At 42.9% G+C, this 21882-nt stretch overlaps 1 protein-coding gene across 1 annotated transcript in view; it reads left to right on the top strand.

Moving 5' to 3' along the window:
- LOC106571845 (metabotropic glutamate receptor 7) overlaps positions 1-21882 on the top strand; it is a 136495-nt gene that overhangs the window by 96145 nt on the left and 18468 nt on the right. The window contains exon 7 of the mRNA XM_045695915.1: positions 19947-20086. Coding sequence (XP_045551871.1) covers positions 19947-20086 — 140 coding nt within the window. The remainder of the gene's footprint in view (positions 1-19946; positions 20087-21882) is intronic.

Here is a 21882-nt window from a genome sequence, read left to right as displayed (position 1 = left end):
ATGATAGGCTACATTGATTTAGCATTATTCTATAACATAGACTAGTTTTTGATATTCTACAGTGTCACGGTAGTCGTACGGAGAAGCGGATCAAAGTGCAGCGTGTGTGTCGTTCCACATTTTATTTACACTGTGAAACTATGCAATAAATATAAATTAACTGAATGACAAAAACAACAAACCGTGATGCAGAGGTGAAACATACATTGACTCAAAGATAATCTCCCACAAACCCAGGTGGGACAAGCACCAACTTAAATATGACCTCCAATTAGAGACAACGATGACCAGCTGCCTCTAATTGGAGATCATCTCAAACAAAGCCCAACATAGAAATACAAAAACTAGGACAACCCAACATAGAAATACAAAACTAGAACATAACATAGAAAAACTAAACTAGAAACCCCCCCTGTCACGCCCTGACCTACTCTACTATAGAAAATAACAACTTACTGTGGTCAGGACGTGACTGTACCCCCCCCCCACCCCCCAAAGGTGCAGACTCCGAATGCAATTAAACAACAACAAGAAAAAAAAAGGGAGGGTGACAAGTGTCTATGGCGGCTCTGGTGCAGTACACAGAACCTTATCATCCAGCGGATCCTCCAGCAGAGGAGGCGGCTCTGGTTCGGGGCATAACCCCCGCTCCGCCAAGCTGATCCCTCCGCTTTTGTATCACCGGAGCATGGATCATCACCGGAGGCTCCGGGCTGCAGGCCGCCGCTGGAGGCTCCGGGCTACAGGCCGCCGCTGGAGGCTCCGGGCTGCAGGCCGCCGCTGGAGGCTCCGGGCTGCAGGCCGCCGCTGGAGGCTCCGGGCTGCAGGCCGCCGCTGGAGGCTCCGGGCTGCAGGCCGCCGCTGGAGGCTCCGGGCTGCAGGCCGCCGCTGGAGGCTCCGGGCTGCAGGCCGCCGCTGGAGGTTCCGGGCTGCAGGCCGCCGCTGGAGGTTCCGGGCTGCAGGCCGTCTCAGGAGGTTCCGGGCTGCAGGCCGTCTCAGGAGGTTCCGGGCTGCAGGCCGTCTCAGGAGGTTCCGGACTGCAGGCCGTCTCAGGAGGTTCCGGACTGCAGGCCGTCTCAGGAGGTTCCGGACTGTAAAGCGTCGCATGAAGCTCCGGACTGTGAACTGTCGCCGGAAGTTCTAAACTGGGAACTGTCGCCGGAAGCTCTGGACTGGGAACTGTCGCCGGAAGCTCTGGACTGGAAACTGTCGCCGGAAGCTCTGGACTGGGAATGTGCACTGGAGGCCTGATGCGTGGGGCTGGCACAGGTGGCGCCAGACTGGTGACACGCACCTCAGGGCAAGTGCGAGGAGCAGGCACAGGGCGTACCAGGCTGGATAGACTCACTGGAGGCCGGGTACGTGGGGCAGGCACAGGATATACTGGGCCGTGGAGGCGCACTGGAGGTCTTGAGCGTAGAGCTGGCACAACCCGTCCTGGCTGGATGCTTACTTTCGCCCGGCAAACGCGGGGCACCGGCACAGGATGCACTGGGCTGTGAATACGCACTGGCGACACAGTACGCAGAGCCGGCGCAGGATATCCTGGACCGAGAAGGTGAACTGGAGACCAGGAGCGCTGAGCTGGCACCACCCTTCCTGGCTGAATGCTCAACCTAGCTGGACAAATGCGGGCGCGGGCACAGATCGCACCGGGCTGTGAATGCGCACTGGCAACACAGTGCGTATCACCGCATAACACGATGCTTGCTTCTTCACTCGCTCCCCACGGTAAGCATGGGGAGTTGGTTCAGGTCTCCACCCTGACTCTGCCAATCCCCCCCCCCCCACAATTTTTTTATTGGGGCTGCCTCTCGGGTTTCCATTGTTGCCGTGCTAGTGCCTCATATATTCGCCGTTCATCTCTCGCAGCCTCCATCTGCTCCCTTGACCGGCGATATTCCCCGGCCTGCCTCCAGGGTCCTCTCCCGTCCAGGATTTTCTCCCATGTCCATTTGTCCTGCTTCTCCTGGGCACGCTGCTTGGTCCTTTGGTGGTGGGAGATTCTGTCACGGTTGTCGTAAGGAGAAGCGGACCAAAGTGCAGCGTGTGTGTCGTTCCACATTTTATTTACACTGTGAAACTATGCAATACATATAAATAAACTGAATGACAAAAACAACAAACCGTGACGCAGAGGTGAAACATACACTGACTCAAAGATAATCTCCCACAAACCCAGGTGGGACAAACACCAACTTAAATATGAACTCCAATTAGAGACAACGATGACCAGCTGCCTCTAATTGGAGATCATCTCAAACAAAGCCCAACATAGAAATACAAAACTAGAACAACCCAACATAGAAATACAAAACTAGAACATAACACATAGAAAAACTAAACTAGAAATCCCTCTGTCACGCCCTGACCTACTCTACTATAGAAAATAACAGCTTACTATGGTCAGGACGTGACATACAGAAAGTTTTTGAAGCTAAGGCAATGTTTTTGTAAAAGAGAAATGTTATTTGCTTAGGGACTGTACGTTATTTATAATAAGGAACACCTGGAGAAAATGTGACCTCTCTGAAATTAAAATGGATGGCCCTCCCTTCAGTAAAATATGTTTTTACCTGACCCTCCCCTATATCCATTTTACGTTTTAATTATTATTTTGGGTAAGAACATGCCTACCTATTTACCCTCATTCCTAGGACAGACCAGAGCCTTAGCTATGCAGTTTTAGAAATGGTTCTTTGTTTTGTAAGCATTACATGGCAAAGTAGCCAGTAGGTTGTGGATTTGCAGACCACCGCAGAAAATATTTCATTATAATGAAAGAACTGCATGAATTTAACATCTTATTTGCAGTCTGAGAAAAAAGCCTTTTATAAATGGATTTCCTGCAATTCTAAATAATTTTACATCATAATACCATAATACCACAACAGAGCATGACAAGGAATGAGCACATGCTGCAGCACCAAATAAGTTTTGATTTGTTAAAAAATAACATACTCTAATTTTGGAACAGTGATAAAGTTGTCTATCAAGTGTAAAGATTGAGCGCAACAGAACCAGTTACACTTGATGTATCTGATCATCAGTGAAAAATGGTGTTTGACCAGATACAATGCTATTTCACAGTAAACAAATTGACAACACACTTTCAGCACGCTTATAGGGAAGGACACTCAACAAGCACAGCATTTACACAAATGACTGATGATTGGCTGATAAAAATTGATGATAAAATGACTGAGGGGGCTGTCTTGTTAGACTTCAGTGCAGCTTTTGACATTATTGATCATAGTCTGCTGCTGGAAAAACATATGTGTTATGGCTTTACAGCCCCTGCTATAATGTGGATAAAGAGTTACTTGTCCAACAGAAGAGAGGGTGTTCTTTAATTGAATCCTCTCAAACATAATCCAGGTAGAATCAGGAATTCCCCAGGGTAGCTGTTAAGGCCCCTTGCCCTTTTTCAATCTTTACTAACAACATGCCACTGGCTTTGAGTAAGGCCAGTGTGTCTATGTATGCGGATGACTCAAAACTATACACATCAGCCACTAAAGTGACTGAAATGACTGCAACAGATAACAAAAAGCTGCAGTTAGTTTCGGAATGGGTAGCAAGGAATAAGTTAGTCCTAAATATTTCCAAAACTAAAAGCATTGTATTTGGGACAAACCATTCACTAAACACTAAACCTCAACTACATCTCGTAATGAATAATGTGGAAATTGAGCAAGTTGAGGTGACTAAACTGCTTGGAATAAACCTGGATTGTAAACTGTCATGGTCAAAACATATTGATACAACAGTAGCTAAGATGGGGAGAAGTCTGTCCATAATAAAGTGTTTTTCTGACTTCTTTACAACACTATAAACAAGGCAGGTCCTACAGGCCTGGTTTTGTCGCACCTGGACTACTGTTCAGTCGTGTGGTCAGGTGCACCAAAGAGGGACTTGGGAAAATTCAAGTTGGCTCAGAACAGGGCAGCACGGCTGGCCCTGAAAAGTACACGGAGAGCTAACATTAATGACATGCATGTCAGTCTCTCATGGCTCAAGGTGGAAGAGTGATTGACTTCCTCATTACTTGTTTTTGTAAGAGGTGTTGACAAGCTGAAGGTACCGAGCTGTCTGTTTAAAATACTAGCAAACAGCTCGGACACCCATGCATACCCCACAAGCCTTAACACCAGAGGTCTCTTCACAGTCCCCAAGTCCAGAACAGACTATGGGAGGCACACAGTACTTGTCACGTTCTGACCAGTAAAGGGGTTATTTGTTATTGTAGTTTGGTCAGGATGTGGCAGGGGGGTGTTTGTTTTATGTGGTTCGGGGTTGTTGATAATATTGTTTATGTAGAGGGGTGTTTGTTTAGAGTATTCCGGGGTTTTGGTCTATGTTCTATGTTAGTGTATTTCTATGTGCAGTCTAGTCTATCTATTTCTATGTTTAGTTAATTGGGATTGGGCCTTCAATTGGAGGCAGCTGTTTTTCGTTGCCTCTGATTGAAGGTCCTATGTATAGGGGTGTGTTTGTTATGGGAATTGTGGGAGGTTGTTTGTGCATAGCTGTGTATAGCCTGCATTACTGTTTGTCGTCCGTTCGTTTTCTTGTTTTGTTTCGTCAGTGTTCTTAATAAAGTTAAAATGAGCACTCAACCCGCTGCGCCTTGGTCCACTTCCTACGACGGCCGTTACAGTACTACATAGAGCCATGACTACATGGAACTCTATTTCACATCAGGTAACTGATGCAAGCAGTAGAATCAGATTTAAAAAGCAGGTAAAAATACACCTTATGGAACAGCGGGGACTGTGAAGAAACACAAACATAGGCACAGACACATGCGTACACACACATCATAACATGCGCGCTATACACACACGTACACATGGATTTTGCGTTGTAGATATGTGGCTAGTTTTTCATATACACAACCCCAGCAGCGCAAAAACTCTGGAAGGAAGTACATTTTCTTTAAATATAACTTTGCCCTGTGCTTCTCCGATATTTGCTCTTCTTATAGCCTAGGCCAATAGCCTATAGTATAGGCTATGGATCATTTGATTGAGACCAGACTTGATAGCAGAGAATCAGTGATGCGGGGCATCACCGGGCAAACATTGAGATATAATAAGATAACTAATTATCAAACCCAAAGCAATATGACATTTAACCTCTTGACGCACGCCAAGAATAGGGGGTGCTACAGCAATTTGTTTTAAATACATGCCCATTTTAAACGGCCTCCTACTCAAACTCAGAAGCTAGGATATGCATATAATTAGTAGATTTCGATAGAAAACACTCTAAAGTTTCTAAAACTGTTTGAATGGTGTCTGTGAGTATAACAGAACTCATATGGCAGTCAAAACCCCGAGACGGATCCTAACAGGAAGTGGAAATCTGATTTGTGGACTCAACTATAGCACTTTGCCTATAAAACACACCGTGAGTTAGGATTCATTGAGCACTTCCTATGGCTTCCACTAGATGTCCCCAGTCTTTACAAAGTGGTTTGAGTCTTCTACGGTACAAACTGACCGAATGACAGGCTGTGGAACTTGGTCATAGGGGGAGGGCCATTACCATTATGACGCGGGCGCCCCTGCCTACCCTCCCCTTTCGAAACGTTTAGAAAGACAATGCAATCGTCCCCCTTGAATATTATTGAAGCTCTGGTTGAAAAAGGCCCTAAAGATTTATGTTATACAACGTTTGACATGTTTGAACGAACTTAAATATTTTTTTTTTGCACATTCGTGACGAGAAGTCCCGCGCACTACGGTACATTTTGAGTAGCCTTCGGAACGCGCTAACAAGAAGAAGCTATTGGGACATAAATGATTAACTTTTTCGAACAAAACTACATTTGTTGTGGACCTGGGATTCTTGGAAGTGCCTTCTGATGAAGATAATCAAAGGTAAGGGAATATTTACAATAGTATACAAGAGTAGATTTGATATTCGATTGTTCCAAGATGGCGCTGACCTGTATCGCTAGCCTATTTTTCTGAGTATAGCATCCCCTTTTATTGCAAAGTGTGATTTCCCAGTAAAGTTATTGTTAAATCTGGCAAAGCGGGTGCTTTCACGAGATGTTAATCTATAATTCTTTGAATGACAATATTACATTTAAAAAATGTTTTTGAATAGTAATTTAGTAAATTGTACTGCTGATCCACCGGATGCATTTGAGGGAAAATATTTTCTCAACGTCATGCGCCGATGTAAAATGCTGTTTTTATATATAAATATGAACTTTATCGAACAAAAGAATGCATGTATTGTGTAACATGATGTCCTAGGAGTGTCATCTGATGAAGATTGTCAAAGGTTAGTGCTGCATTTAGCTGTTTTTTGGTTATTTGTGATGCATGTGGTTGGTCGGAAAATGGCGATGTGGCTACTTTGACGATACACTCCTCTAACATAATCTAATATTTTGCTTTTGCTGTAAAGCCTTTTTGAAATCGGACAACGTGGTTCGATTCAGGAGAGGTGTATCTATAAAACGATATAAAATAGTCCTATATTTGAGAATTTTTATTTATTTAATTTTGTTATGGTTCGGTTATGAATATGGCGATATGATTTTTCGCTGGATGTTGATCCCGCATGCGGGACGAGCGCTTCAAGATGTCAACTATATACTACACCCTCGTCCTAACTGAAATTGAAAAAGCATGACCCTCTCCCATATTCCTCCAGGTAACAATTGTGTAAATTCCGTTCGCTCCCTTATGTGCCCAAGGGAGATGTGCTGCAGGCGGCTTTGATTTATGGGTCCTTTTAAGAGGGTGGGTGTGCATGTATGAGTTCGCTAATTATCTATCTCCATTCAGAGAGTTTCCTAAAATAGGCCTTGCCTGTCTGGACTTCATCTCTTTAATCAGATAGAAAGAAAACTGTAGGCAGCAAGTGTCATAATAGTCAGCATATGTGCAAGGAATCATGACAGGTGCTAGTTTTGCATGTCCTCTCTTATTAAATGGGGTGCAACTGAATGAAAGGTAGCCAAGCTCCTTTAATGATTCATCCTATTGGATGAGCAGCCTATCCTAATATTTTCAGTAGCATATAATTTTTCCCTTAGTATATGATCTTTCTCTCATTACTGCATGCTCTCCATTCACTTTGAACAACATATTGCCATTGAGAATGACCGCAGCAGTGTTGGAGACGTTATGCAATTTTTGGGGAAAAGTGGAGGGAAAAACGCATCAGACCTGGTGTGTTCACGGTTTAGTTGTTTTATACAAACAACATGCATATATCTCAGCTAGTACACCAGTCGTTTAAAATTCAACTGAAAGTGGCGGAAATGAAATGTTACAATTGACCCCAAAGGCAGGGTTAAATGTAACACTGTAAAAATGTTAATTTAAAATACACTACCGGTCAAAAGTTTTAGAACACCTACTCATGCAAGGGTTTTTCTTTATTTTTACTATTTTATACATTATAGAATAATAGTGAAGACATCAAAACTATGAAATAAAACATAAAGAATCATGTAGTAACCAAAAAAGTGTTAAAGAAATCAAATTATATTTTATATTTGAGAGTCTTTAAATAGCCACCCTTTGCCTTAATGATAGCTTTGCACACTCTTGGCATTCTCTCAACCAGCTTCACCTGGAATGCTTTTCCAGCAGTCTTGAAGGAGTTCCCATATATACTGAGCACTTGTTGGCTGCTTTTCCTTCACTCTGTGGTCCAACTCATCCCAAACCATCTCAATTTGGTTGATGTCGGGAGATTATGGAGGCCAGGTCATCTGATGCAGCACCCCATCACTCTCCTTCTTGGTAAAATAGCCCTTACACAGCCTAGAGGTGTGTTGGGTCATTGTCCTGTTGAAAAACAAATGATAGTCCCACTAAGCCCAAACCAGAAGGGATGGCGTATCGCTGCAGAATGATGTGGTGGCCATGCTGGTTAAGTGTGCCTTGAATTCTAAATAAATCACAGACAGTGTCACCAGCAAAGCACCCCATCACCATAACATCCCCTCCTCCATGCATTACGATGGGAAATACACATGCGGTTTTCATCCGTTCACCCACACCGCGTCTCATAAAGACTTGCCGGTTGGAACCAAAAATCACCAATTTCCACCATTCTAATGTCCATTGCTCGTGCAAGTCCTAATGTCCATTGCCCAAGCAAGTCTCTTCTTATTATTGGTATCCTTTAGTAGTGGTTTCTTTGCAGCAATTCGACCATGAAGGTCTGATTCACGCGGTCTCCTCTGAACACTTAAAGTTGAGATGTGTCTGTTACTTGAACTCTGTGAAGCATTTATTTGGGCTGCAATTTCTGAGGCTGGTAACTTATCCTTATAACTTATGAACTTATCCTCTGCAGCAGAGGTAAATCTGGGTTATCCATTCCTGTGACGGTCCTCATGAGAGCCAGTTTCATCATAGCACTTGATGATTTTTGCCACTGCACTTGAAGAAACTTTCAAAGTTCTTAAAAGTTTCCGTATTGACTGACCTTCATGTCTTAAAGTAATGATGGACTGTCATTTTTCTTTGCTTATTTGAGCAGTTTTTTTGCCATAATATGGACTTGGTCTTTTAGCAAATAGGGCTATCTTCTGTATACCCTGTACCTTGTCACAGCACAACTGATTGGTTCAAACGCATTAAGAAGGAAATAAATTCCACAAATTAACTTTTAAGGTACACCTGTTAATTAAAATGCATTCCAGGTGACTACCTCATGAAGCTGGTTGAGAGAATGCCAAGAGTGTGCAAAGCTGTCATCAAGGCAAAGGGTGGCGATTTGAAGAATCTCAAATATAAAATATATTTTGATTTGTTTAACACTTTCTTTTGTTACTACATGATTCCATGTGTTATTTCATAGTTTTGATGTCTTCACTAATATTCTACATACAAAAGAAATACAACTTTGGACTAGTGGTGTATTTATAATTTGAAACTGATATTTGAATGAAAATACACCTAATTGACAACAACAAAATGTTTCTTTGATATTTTACGCATGCCATATTGACCAAAAATGAAGTAGCCAAAATGTATACATTTAATATAATATACTTTTAGCATTCAAAAGTATGAATTTGCCTTTTTTCATTTTTCTAAGGTATTATCTTAGTTGTACTGGCAAACTTGATGTAAAGAAATGCCATTGGTTATCATAATGGAATTTTGGGTAAGGGGCTAAATCTTATCAACTATACCAATCAAAATACCCTTTCTTACTGATAAAAATGGTTTATGATTAGATACAAGGGGAATGTTCCACAGGTCAATAATAAAAACAGAGAGGCAGCAAGAATATTTAGAATTCTGCCTGAAAAACAATTTCTTGTTCCAATTTTTTTTTTATCAATGGATTTAAGCAAAAATTCATAGGCATGTAGATACACTAACCAAGCATTAACACACTGAATAACATTTTGTTGTTACTACTGATGCTGTGTTACTTTGTTCCCCAGTCTTCCTTATGAGTTACCCTGCTATTTGTCAATGGGTCCGCACAATTCATTCAGTCTTAGAAAAAGGGTTCCAAAAGGGTTCCCTGGCTGTCCCCAAGGAGAACTCTTTTTGGTTCCAGGTAGAACCCTTTTTCGTTCCAGGTAGAACTATTTTGGGTTCCATGTACCCAATATTCATACTCAAGTGAAAGTCACCCAGTAAAATACTTCTTGAGTAAAAGTATATATTTAAGTATCAAAAGTAATTGTAGTTGCTCAGATATACTTATGTATCAAAAGTGAAAGTAGAAATAATTTCACATTCCTTGTATTATGCAAACCAGACGGCACAATTTTTTTGTTTTTTAAGTTTACGGCTAGCCTGGGGCACACTGCAACACTCAGACATAATTTAAAAATGAAGCATTTGTGTTTAGTGAATCTGCCATATCAGAGGCAGTATGGATGACCAGGGATGTTCTCTTGTTATGTGTGTGAATTGGACCATTTTCATGTCCTAGGCATTCGAAATGTAACGAGCACTTTTTGGTGACAGTTTTTACATTACATGACATTATTTTCTTTACTTTTGTATCATGGCGCCGGAGATGATGGCTGACGTTTTACGTGTTCCAACTGTGTTTTTTTGTTGTTTTTTTGCGTTGTTTGTAACTTTTTTTTAACTTATTTTGCACATAATGTTGCTGTTACCGACAGAACAGCGATTACTCACCATGAACTGGCAGAAGCTTTTTTTTCCATTAACGAGCCCGACGTGAAGGACATACTGCTTTCCCAGGAACAGGCCCAAATCCCTGTCATTTCCATGAAGAGAAGACAGAGAAAAAAGAGGGCGGAGGTCGGGCTACCTTCTGAGAATTCATAGGCGATTGAATAAACTTCCACTGCCTTCTGTTCTACTAGCCTTACAACCTGGAATTAAAATATATATTTTGGGGGGGGTTTGTATCATTTCATTTACACAACATGCTACCACTTTGAAGATGCAAAATATTTTTTATTGTGAAACAAGCAAGAAAAAAGACTTGAGCGTGCATAACTATTCACCCCCCCAAAGTCAATACTTTGTAGAGCCACCTTTTGCAGCAATTGCAGCTGCAAGTCTCTTGGGGTATGTCTCTATAAGCTTGGCACATCTAGCCACTGGGATTTTTGCCCATTTTTTCAAGGCAAAACTGCTCCAGCTCCTTCAAGTTGGATGGGTTCTGCTGGTGTACAGCAATCTTTAAGATTCTCAATTGGATTGAGGTCTGCGATTTTACTAGGCCATTCCAAGACATTTAAATGTTTCCCCTTAAACCACCCGAGTGTTGCGTTAGCAGTAGGCTTAGGGTCGTTGTCCTGCTGGAAGGTGAACCTCCATCCCAGTCTCAAATTTCTGGAAGACAAACAGGTTTCCCTCAAGAATTTCTCTGTAATTAGCGCCATTCATCATTCCTTCAATTCTGACCAGTTTCCCAGTCCCTGCCATCTTGGGGTGATGAGAGGTGTTGGGTTGGCGCCAGTTTTCCTTGATGGCCAAAAAGCTACATTTTAGTCTCATCTGACCAGAGTACCTTCTTCCATATGTTTGGGAGTCTCCCACACCAAACGTGTTTGTTTATTTTTTTATTGAAGCAATTACTTTTTTCTGGCCACTCTTCCGTAAAGCCCAGCTCTGTGGAGTGTATGGCTTAAAGTGGTCCTATGGAAAGATACTCCAATCTCCTCTGTAGAGCTTTGCAGCTCCTTCAGGGTTACCTGGTCTCTTTGTTGCCTCTCTGATTAATGCCCTCCTTGCCTGGTCTGTGAGTTTTGGTGGGTGGCCCTCTCTTGGCAGGTTTGTTGTGGTGACATATTCTTTCCATTTTTTAATAATGGATTTAATGGTGCTCCATGGGATGTTCAAAGTTTCGGATATTTTTTTATAACCCAACCCTGATCTGTACTTCTCCACAACTTTTTCCCTGACTTGTTTGGAGAGCTCCTTGGTCTTCATGGTGCCGCTTGCTTGGTGGTGCCCCTTGCTTAGTGGTGTTGCAGACTCTGGGGCCTTTCAGAACAAGTGTATATATACTGAGATCATATGACAGATCATGTGACACTTAGATTGCACACAGGTGGATTTTATTAACTAATTATGTGACTTCTGAAGGTAATTGGTTGCACCAGATCTTATTTAGGGACTTCATAGCAAAGGGGGTGAATACATATGCACACATCACTTTTCCGTTTTGAATTTTTTTTGAATTTTTTAAACAAGTTATTTTTTCATTTCACTTCACCAATGTGGACTATTTTGTGTATGTCCATTACATGAAATCCAAATAAAAATCCATTGAAATTACAGGGTGTAATGCAACAAAATAGGAAAAACACCAAGAGGGATGAATACTTTTGTAAGGCACTGTAATTCTATCCTCCTGATTCCTGATTACAAGCAAAAATTAAAGCAGGAAGCACCAGTGACTTGGTCAATATAAAAAGTGGTCAGATGAAGCAGATGCTAAGCTACAGGACTGTTTTACCAGCACAGACTGAAATATGTTCCGGGATTCTTCCGATGGCATTGAGGAGTAAACCACATCAGTCATTGGCTTCATCAATAAGTGCATTGATGACGTCGTCCCCACAGTGACCGTATGTACCCCAACCAGAAGCCATGGATTCCAGGCAACATCTGCACGGAGCTAAAGGCTAGAGCTGCCACTTTCAAGGAGCCGGACTCTAACCCTGAAGCTTATAAGAAATCCCGCTATGCTCTCCGACGAACCATCAAACAGGCAAAGCGTCAATAGAGAACTGAGATCGAATCGTACTACACCGGCTCTGATGCTCGTTGGATGTGGCAGGGCTTGCAAACTATTACAGACTACAAAGGGAAACACAGCCGAGAGATGCCCGGTGAAACGAGCCTACCAGATGAGCTAATCTAATTCTACGCTCGCTTTGAGGCAAATAAGACTGAAACATGCATGAGAGCACCAGCTGTTCAGGACAATTGTGTGATCACGCTCTCCACAGTCGATGTGAGTAAGATCTTTAAACAGGTTGCAGGGCCAGACGGATTACCAGGACGTGTACTGCGAGCATGCGCTGAGCAACTGGTTGGCATGTCTTCACTGACATTTTCAACCTCTCCCTGTCCGAATCTGTAATACCAACATGTTTCAAGCAGACCACCATAGTCCCTGTGCCCTAAAAACACTAAGTAACCTGCCTAAATAACTAAAGCCCTGTAGCACTCTCGTCTGTAGCCATGAAGTGCTTAGAAAGGCTGGTCATGGCTCACATCAACACCATTATCCCAGAAATCCTAGACCCACCCCAATTTGCATTCTGCCCTAACAGATCCACAGCTGATGCAATCTCTATTGCGCTCCACACTGCCCTTTCTCACCTGGACAAAAGGAACACCTATGTGAGAATGCTATTCATTGACTACAGCTCAGCGTTCAACACCATAGTGCCCTCAAAGCTCATCAATAAGCTAAGGACCCTGGGACTAAACACCTCCCTCTGCAACTGGATCCTGGACTTCCTGCCATCCAGGACCTCTATACCAGGCGGTGTCAGAGGAAGGCCCTAAAAATTGTCAAAGACTCCAGCCACCCTAGTCATAGACTGTTCTCTCTGCTACCGCATGGCAAGCTGTACCGGTGCGCCAAGTCTAGGACCAAGAGGCTTCTAAACAGCTTCTACCCCCAAACCATAAGACTCTTGAACATCTAATCAACTTTCTACCCAGACTATTTGCATTGCCCCCACTCTTTTGTGCCAGTGCTACTCTCTGTTATTATCTATGCATAGTCACTTGAATAACTCTACCTACATGTACATATCACCTCAATTACCTCGACTAACCGGTGCCCCCACACATTGACTCTGTACTGGTACCCCCTGTATATAGCGTGACTATTGATATTTTATTGCTGCTCTTTAATTACTTGTTCCTTTTATTTCTTATCATATTTTTTAAACTGCGTTGTTGGTTAGGGGCTTGTAAGTAAGCATTTCACTGTAAGGTCTACACCTGTTGTATTCGGCGCATGTGACTAATATTTTTTTATTTGATTAGAAAATGTGCCAAAAATATAAGTAGTAAAGTAAAATACAGATACCACAAAAAGGTACTTAAGTTGTACTAGTAGTATTTTTACTTAAGTACTTTACACCACTGCAAATCTCTGTGCTCTTTACTGTATCCTGGCTGGGCTGTCTGTGTGCACGTACGCGTGCACGTGGGCATGTTCACATGTGTATATGTTAGAGTATGTGAATATACATGTTTGTGTGGCCATGTGTGCGTGCCTGTGTGAGTTGTCTTAGTTGTTCTCCCTGCTGCGCTGGAGACAGAGCTCAAGAGAGTGAAGGAAAGAGAGCCCCCAGTCCACCCACACTGCTCGACACAGTACAGCAGCAATGCACTTTTGTAATGTCTTAGTTCAGAGCCCCATGCGAATGTATGAATCTTTCATCTTATACGACACTCTCACAAAGCTGTCAACACAGATAATTTTGTTCCCTTGGAAATAACAGGAAACGTAAAATAGAATGGAATTTGTAATGGCTTCCTATCTGCAAGGAGAGCCACACTGCTTAATTATTTGCTTACTGACTGTGTGTGTGTAGGGTGGGGGGAATTCTTTGTACTGCAATGTGCATGGTACAAGACAGTCTTGTAGTCCTGTCATACCAACTGCTTCCAGTGTACTATGTCAACACCTTGTCAACAAATAGATACAGTATGTCAACTCTATTCTCTGTCTGTTGGAAGCAGAAATGACAGATTGTTGACTACCACCCCTGTGTGTGTTTTTTGTTGTTTCAATTTCCTTCTAAAGTGGATTCTGTCGTACTGCAACTACTGTATACTGTACTGTACCAGTCAAAAGTTTGGACACACCGACATTCAAGGGTTTTTTGTTATTTTTACTATTTTCTATATTGTAGAATAATAGTAAAGACATCAAAACTACGAAATAACACATATGGAATCATGTAGTAATCCAAAAAATGTTAAACAAATCAAAATATTTATATTTTAGATTCTTCAAAGTAGCCACCCTTTGCCTTTATTACATTTTTGCACACTCTTGGCAATCTCTCAACCAGCTTCATAAGGAATGCTTTTCAAACAGTCTTGATATGCTGAGCACTGCTTTTCCTTCACTATGCGGTCCAACTCATCCCAAACCATCTCAATTGGATTAAAGTCAGGGGAATGTTGAGGCCAGGTCATCTGATGAAGCACTCCATGACTCTCCTTCTTGGTCAAATAGCCCTTACACAGCCTGGAGGTGTGTTGGGTCATTGTCATGTTGAAAAACAAATGATAGTCCCACTAAGCGCAAACCGGTTGGGATGGTGTATCGCTGCAGAATGCTGTGGTAGCCATGCTGGTAAAGTGTGCCTTGAATTCTAAATAAATCACAGACAGTGTCACCAGCAAAGCACCCCACACCATCACACCTCCTCCTCCATGCTTCACGGTGGGAACCACACATGCGGAGATCCTCCGTTCAGCTATTCTGTCTCACAAAGACATGGCGGTTGCAACCAAAAATCCAAAAATTGGACCAAAGGACAGATTTCAAAGGTCTAATGTCCATTGCTCGTGTTTCTTGGCCCAAGCAAGTGTCTTCTTCTCATTGGTGTCCTTTAGTAGTGGTTTCTTTGCAGCAATTCGACCATGAAGGCCTGATTCACGCAGTCTCCTCTGAACAGTTGACGTTGAGATGTGTCTGTTACTTGAACTCTGTGAAGCATATTTTTAGGCTGCACTTAAAGAAACTTTCAAAGTTCTTGAAATTTTCCGGATTGACTGACCTTCATGCCTTAAAGCAGAGATGAACTGCCGTTTATCTTTGCTTATTTGAGCTGTTCTTGCCATAATATGGACTTGGTCTTTTACCAAATAGGGCTATCTTCTGTATACCACCAATACCTTGTCACAACACAACTGATTGGCTCAAATGCTTTAAGCAGGAAAGAAATTCCACAAATTCACTTTTAACAAGGCACACATGTTAATTGAAATGCATTCCAGGTGACTACCTCATGAAACTGGTTGAGAGAATGCCAATGAGTAGGTGTTTCCAAACTTTTGACTGGTACTGTATGTTTAGTGCAACTATCGGTAGCGTAACACTTTACCTGAGCCTTTTGTCTTATTATGGGCTACACAATTATGACATAATACTGACACAATTGATGTCCTAAACATTTATTTACATTTACATTACATTTAAGTCATTTAGCAGACGCTCTTATCCAGAGCGACTTACAAATTGGTGCATTCACCTTATGATATCCAGTGGAACAACCACTTTACAATAGTGCATCTAAATCTTTTAGGGGGGGGGTTAGAAGGATAACTTTATCCTACTTTATCCTTTTTCCTTAAAGAGGTGGGGTTTCAGGTGTCTCCGGAAGGTGGTGATTGACTCCGCTGTCCTGGCGTCGTGAGGGAGCTTGTTCCACCATTGGGGTGCCAGAGCAGCGAACAGTTTTGACTGGGCTGAGCGGGAACTGTGCTTCCTCAGAGGTAGGGGGGCCAGCAGGCCAGAGGTGGATGAACGCAGTGCCCTTGTTTGGGTGTAGGGCCTGATCAGAGCCTGAAGGTATGGAGGTGCCGTTCCCTTCACAGCTCCGTAGGCAATCACCATGGTCTTGTAGCGGATGCGAGCTTCAACTGGAAGCCAGTGGAGAGAGCGGAGGAGCGGGGTGACATGAGAGAACTTGGGAAGGTTGAACACCAGATGGGCTGCGGCGTTCTGGATGAGTTGTAGGGGTTTAATGGCACAGGCAGGGAGCCCAGCCAACAGCGAGTTGCAGTAATCCAGACGGGAGATGACAAGTGCCTGGATTAGGACCTGCGCCGCTTCCTGTGTGAGGCAGGGTCGTACTCTGCGAATGTTGTAGAGCATGAACCTACAGGATCGGGTCACCGCCTTGATGTTAGTGGAGAACGACAGGGTGTTGTCCAGGATCACGCCAAGGTTCTTAGCACTCTGGGAGGAGGACACAAGGGAGTTGTCAACCGTGATGGCGAGATCATGGAACGGGCAGTCCTTCCCCGGGAGGAAGAGCAGCTCCGTCTTGCCGAGGTTCAGCTTGAGGTGGTGATCCGTCATCCACACTGATATGTCTGACAGACATGCAGAGATGCGATTCGCCGCCTGGTTATCAGAAGGGGGAAAGGAGAAGATTAATTGTGTGTCGTCTGCATAGCAATGATAGGAGAGACAATGTGAGGATATGACAGAGCCAAGTGACTTGGTGTATAGCGAGAATAGGAGAGGGCCTAGAACAGAGCCCTGGGGGACACCAGTGGTGAGAGCGCATGGTGCTCTCTGCATGTCTCTCGCCACGCCACCTGGTAGGAGTGACCTGTCAGGTAGGACGCAATCCAAGCGTGGGCCGCGCCGGAGATGCCCAACTCGGAGAGGGTGGAGAGGAGGATCTGATGGTTCACAGTATCAAAGGCAGCAGATAGGTCTAGAAGGATGAGAGCAGAGGAGAGAGAGTTAGCTTTATTTATGACAGCTGATGTTAGCTTATGACAACTGACAATACATTTCCTTGACACAAACCACTGCTTATTGGCGAAATATTCTGCACACATTCGGAGTGGAAGTTGTTTCAGTGAATTAGCTCAATTGAGCTCTTCTAATACACCTTACACTACTCAGTATCTTCAACAGCTTTGGAAATGGCCACATTAATATTCTGTATGACTAATGCGCTGGAAACCTAAGGAGAAAACGAAAGCAACTCATTGACTTTGATGGTCATACAAACTTTGATAGAGTGGCAGATTCGGTTCTCCCATGAGATTTGTGTATACTTCAGGTCTCTTCCTGTATGTATGGTGCATCTAAATGAGGTTTTACTCCCCATAATCTCGTTTCTTGCTGCTAGAGGGGAGATTTTAGCCTTGCTCTTTTGTAAAATGTTCAATGACAAATGTCCTTGAAAATAAACTTGCGTGTAGGCTACTGAAATTCCCTCTTGACAAAAACTAAAAAGAAAGGTGTTCAGAATTGGGGTACAGCCTCTACCTAACAAAGCCAAAGGCCTACACAAAACATAAAGGCAACATGTCCCCCACAACCATTTTGGACAGGTGTTATTGGTCATTCCCCTTTTAGACTTTTTATAGTCAGGATTATTACTGCAGTCATTTCCCATGCCACATCTGATTCGAGTCCCCCGTCCCCGTCCAATTTTAGAAATGGTGTCTACTATGCCTTTGAGTTATTGTATGCACTGCCAAGGTTAACTCACTGTTGAACTGAAGGAGTAATAGTCCTTCTTACAATGGCAGGATGAGAGGCATCGACCTCACTGTGTGTTGTATAAATCAATTCAAATCAAATGTTATATGTCACATGCGTCGAATACAACAGTTGTAGACCTTACAGTGAAGTGCTTACTTACAAGCCCTTAACCAACAATGCAGTTTTAAGAAAAATATGTGTTAAGTAAAAAATATAAAACAAAAGTAACAAATAATTCAAGAGCAGCAGTGAAATAACACTAGCGAGGCTATGTACAGGGGGTACCGGTACAGAGTCAATGTGCGGGGTCATTGTTTAGTCGAGGTAATTGAGTTTATATGCACATGTAGGTAGAGTTAAAGTGACTATGCATAGGGGTCTATGTCACATCAAAAAAGCAGGGCCAAACATTTCTTCTTAGTTGGTTTTACGGAAAGTTCTCACGGACATCTTCATTATGGCGAGGTCATACACATATACACATGCACATAGATAGCCTACACAACTATACACACACACACACAAATCAGGCCACAGACTTCATTTCTCGAATACCATGTTGCAGGTGTCCAGAACCTTCAGTAAGTTAATTAGCCTGCGGTCCTCTGCTTGCTACAAACTGCGACCAGATGGGGACCGTATGATGCTTTGGCTGACCTATTTATCTTACTTTGCTTCATCTCCTGTCCAGCATGTGTGATTGAGATGGTTTACTTTTGAACTGAGGAAATGTGAATCCGTCTTGAAGAAAGGGCACCTTATGATATGCACAGATGTGATAACCTAAAGCTGAACACTGCTTCATTGATGCTATGCATAGACCTAATGATGTATCACACAGCTCTGAAAAATCACAGCTCAGGTCAGAGACCTGGCCGGGTGGTGCCAAAATAACAACCTATCCCTCAACATAACCAAGACTAAGGAGATGATTGTGGACTACAGGAAAAGGAACACCGAGCACGTGCCCATTCTCATCAACAGGGCTGAAGTGGAGCAGGTTGAGAGCTTCAAATTCCTTGGTGTCCACATCAACAACAAATTACAATGGTCCAAACACACCAAGACAGTCGTGAAGAGGGCACGACAAAGCCTATTCCCCCTCAGGAAACTAAAAAGATTTGGCATGGGTCCTGAGATCCTCAAAAGGTTCTACAGCTACAACATCGAGAGCATCCTGACCGGTTGCATCACTGCCTGGTACGGCAATTGCTCGGCCTCCAACCGCAAGGCACTTCAGAAGGTAGTGCGTACGGCCCAGTACGTCACTGGGGCAAAGCTGCCTGCCATCCAGGACCTCTACACCAGACGATGTCAGAGGAAGGCCCTGAAAATTGTCAAAGACCCCAGCCACCCCAGTCATAGACTGTTCTCTCTACCCCTGCTACGCTCTGTTTATCTTATATGCATAGTCACTTTAGCTATACATTCATGTACATACTACCTCAATTGGCCCGACCAACCAGTGCTCCCGCACATTGGCTAACCGGGCTATCTGCATTGTGTCCCACCACCCACCAACCCCTCTTTTTACGCTACTGCTACTCTCTGTTCATCATATATGCATAGTCACTTTAACCATACCGACATGTACATACTACCTCAATAAGCCTGACTAACCGGTGTCTGTATATAGCCTTGCTACTCTTATTTTCAAATGTATTTTTACTGTTGTTTTAATTCTTTACTTACCTACACACACACACACACATACCTTTTTTTTCGCACTATTGGTTAGAGCCTGTAAGTAAGCATTTCACTGTAAGGTCTACACCTGTTGTATTCAGCGCACGTGACAAATAAACTTTGATTTGATGCTGAAGTGCTCAGATGTGAAATGTAGGGCTGCGGTGTGGTGTTGGATAGCCTTAGTACACACTCTTTCACAGCAGAGCAATCATCTCAGTCAGTAGGGAGTTAGCTGACTTGCTAGCCTTCTAATGGGGACAGGATATGAGTCATGGTCATTATGAATAGGCCATTAGCACATGAGCACACCCTGTGGCCCTCGATGTCCACAGAACCGTTTATAGCTTGTAAACGACAGAACAAGGGACACTAGGTTAAATGTCAATGTTTCTCTCACAGGGGTTTATGTACTGTTGGCCCAATGAAGACCAACCACAGGCCTTTAATGGTTGAATCTTAAAATAAAAAGGCCATGTGTAATTAATTTATTTGCACAAATATGTACTCAATATTAAAACTAACACATTAATTTTCAATTTCTCCTTCCTTCTGTCTTCCTGCAGGTAGTGCAGGCACGTCGGTTATGTTTAATAAAAACGGTGACGCCCCGGGACGCTACGACCTGTTCCAGTTTCAGATGACCAACTCCAGTGTTCCTGAGTACAGGCCCATCGGACAGTGGGTGGAGACCCTCCAACTCAGGGTAAGTTTAAGGCCTGTAATCTAGGCTGGGACCAAGGACACATGGTCCAAGAATCCTTAGAATACTTATAATGGCCTTATTTGATTATATTTATGATCTATAGAGATACATTTAATTCATTTTAGAAAAATGTAAGTGGATAATAGGCCGAATCTACCACATAACCAAAGCTGATTTTTGAAGGTGCTGGAGGCAGAAGGCAAAACAGGAAAAAGTCGATGCACACTTCCAGTCAAATGCACATTGTTTTAAATAGTATCAAAGCTTTCAGTCAGTCGACTTTCATCAGAACATGCTTTGATGAAGGCTCTGATGAAAGTCGACTGGCTGAAAGCTCAGCTACTATTTAAAGCAATTTGCATCGGACTGAAAGTGTGCAGAGACTTATTCCTTTTTATCAGAGAAATGTAAGTGCAAACGAGGCACTTGAGAAAATGGTGATTGATTGGCCGCTAATTAGTACAAAACTTGTTTAGGAAGAGCAATGTAAAATCAAATTGAGGAATTAGCCTATAGTCCTGAGAATGTTGCTGTTGCTTTTTGGCAAGACGACGATAAGTTGTCTAAATCGGAAAAAGACTGACGCCTGTCTAATGAAATATGTTTGTCAAGAAATATTGAGGAGACAGATGATATTGATAATGTCATCTCTGATGAAGAGCTGCATCAAAATGTGTGTCTAAAAGTGGCTTAAATCCACCCTGACAACAAACCCAACAAACCACCCCTCCTTCCAAAAAAATAAATTAGCCGTATCAGTCCAAGGTGACAAATCTTGCTTTGTGGTCTCCATAGCAACAGTGGTGTTGGTCTCATTACTGTTTCCAGCCGGAGAGTCAGTGTTTAATCAGGAACTGTTCCAGGGAGTAACATGTCCACATAACAAATCACAGCCCCCAGCCCCTGCACAGATAACTGATAGCAGATCATAATCCACTGAGACAGCATTGAGACAACACATTTGTCATACAGGTACATGTGAGCTGCAGGACATGAGAGAGTAGCATGTACAGGAATGCTCACACACTGTAGCCGTTGTAGGTTTTGGCTTGCACTAAGGTATTGTACAGACAAAAGGAGTAGATTTTAAGACAGCTGAATGTTTTTGGTTGTGTAATATCTTAAAGCCTCAGGACAGACTTTAATGTGATTATTATCAGAGCAATTTACAGAATCATTGGTTTTTGGGAGCCAGAGATACGGGGAAAATTATACAACTTGTGATGTGGGATGACGAAGAGTTCTTCAACATGACTTCAAATCAAAATGTATTTGTCACATGCGCCGAATACAACACACAATACAGTCAAATGATTACTTACAAGCCCTTAACCAACAATGCCGTTTTAAGAAAATACCACCCAAAAAGTAAGAGATGAGTAACAAATAATTACAGAGCAGTAAATAACAATATCGGGGCTATATACAGGGGGTACCAGTACAGAGTCAATGTGAGGGAGCACCAGTGTCGAGGTAATTGAGGTAATATGTACATGTTAGTAGAGTTATTACATTTACATTTTACATTTAAGTCATTTAGCAGACGCTCTTATCCAGAGCGACTTACAAATTGGTGCATTCACCTTATGATATCCAGTGGAACAACCACTTTACAATAGTGCATTTAAATCTTTTAAGGGGGGGGGGTTAGAAGGATTACTTTATCCTATCCCAGGTATTCCTTAAAGAGGTGGGGTTTCAGGTGTCTCCGGAAGGTGGTGATTGACTCCGCTGTCCTGGCATCATGAGGGAGCTTGTTCCACCATTGGGGTGCCAGAGCAGCGAACAGTTTTGAC

This window comes from Salmo salar, chromosome ssa15 (assembly GCF_905237065.1).
Source record: "Salmo salar chromosome ssa15, Ssal_v3.1, whole genome shotgun sequence".
Taxonomy (NCBI): Eukaryota; Metazoa; Chordata; class Actinopteri; order Salmoniformes; family Salmonidae; genus Salmo; species Salmo salar.
Note: the sequence above shows the minus strand (reverse complement) of the source record. Positions and strands in the feature narration are given on the sequence as shown.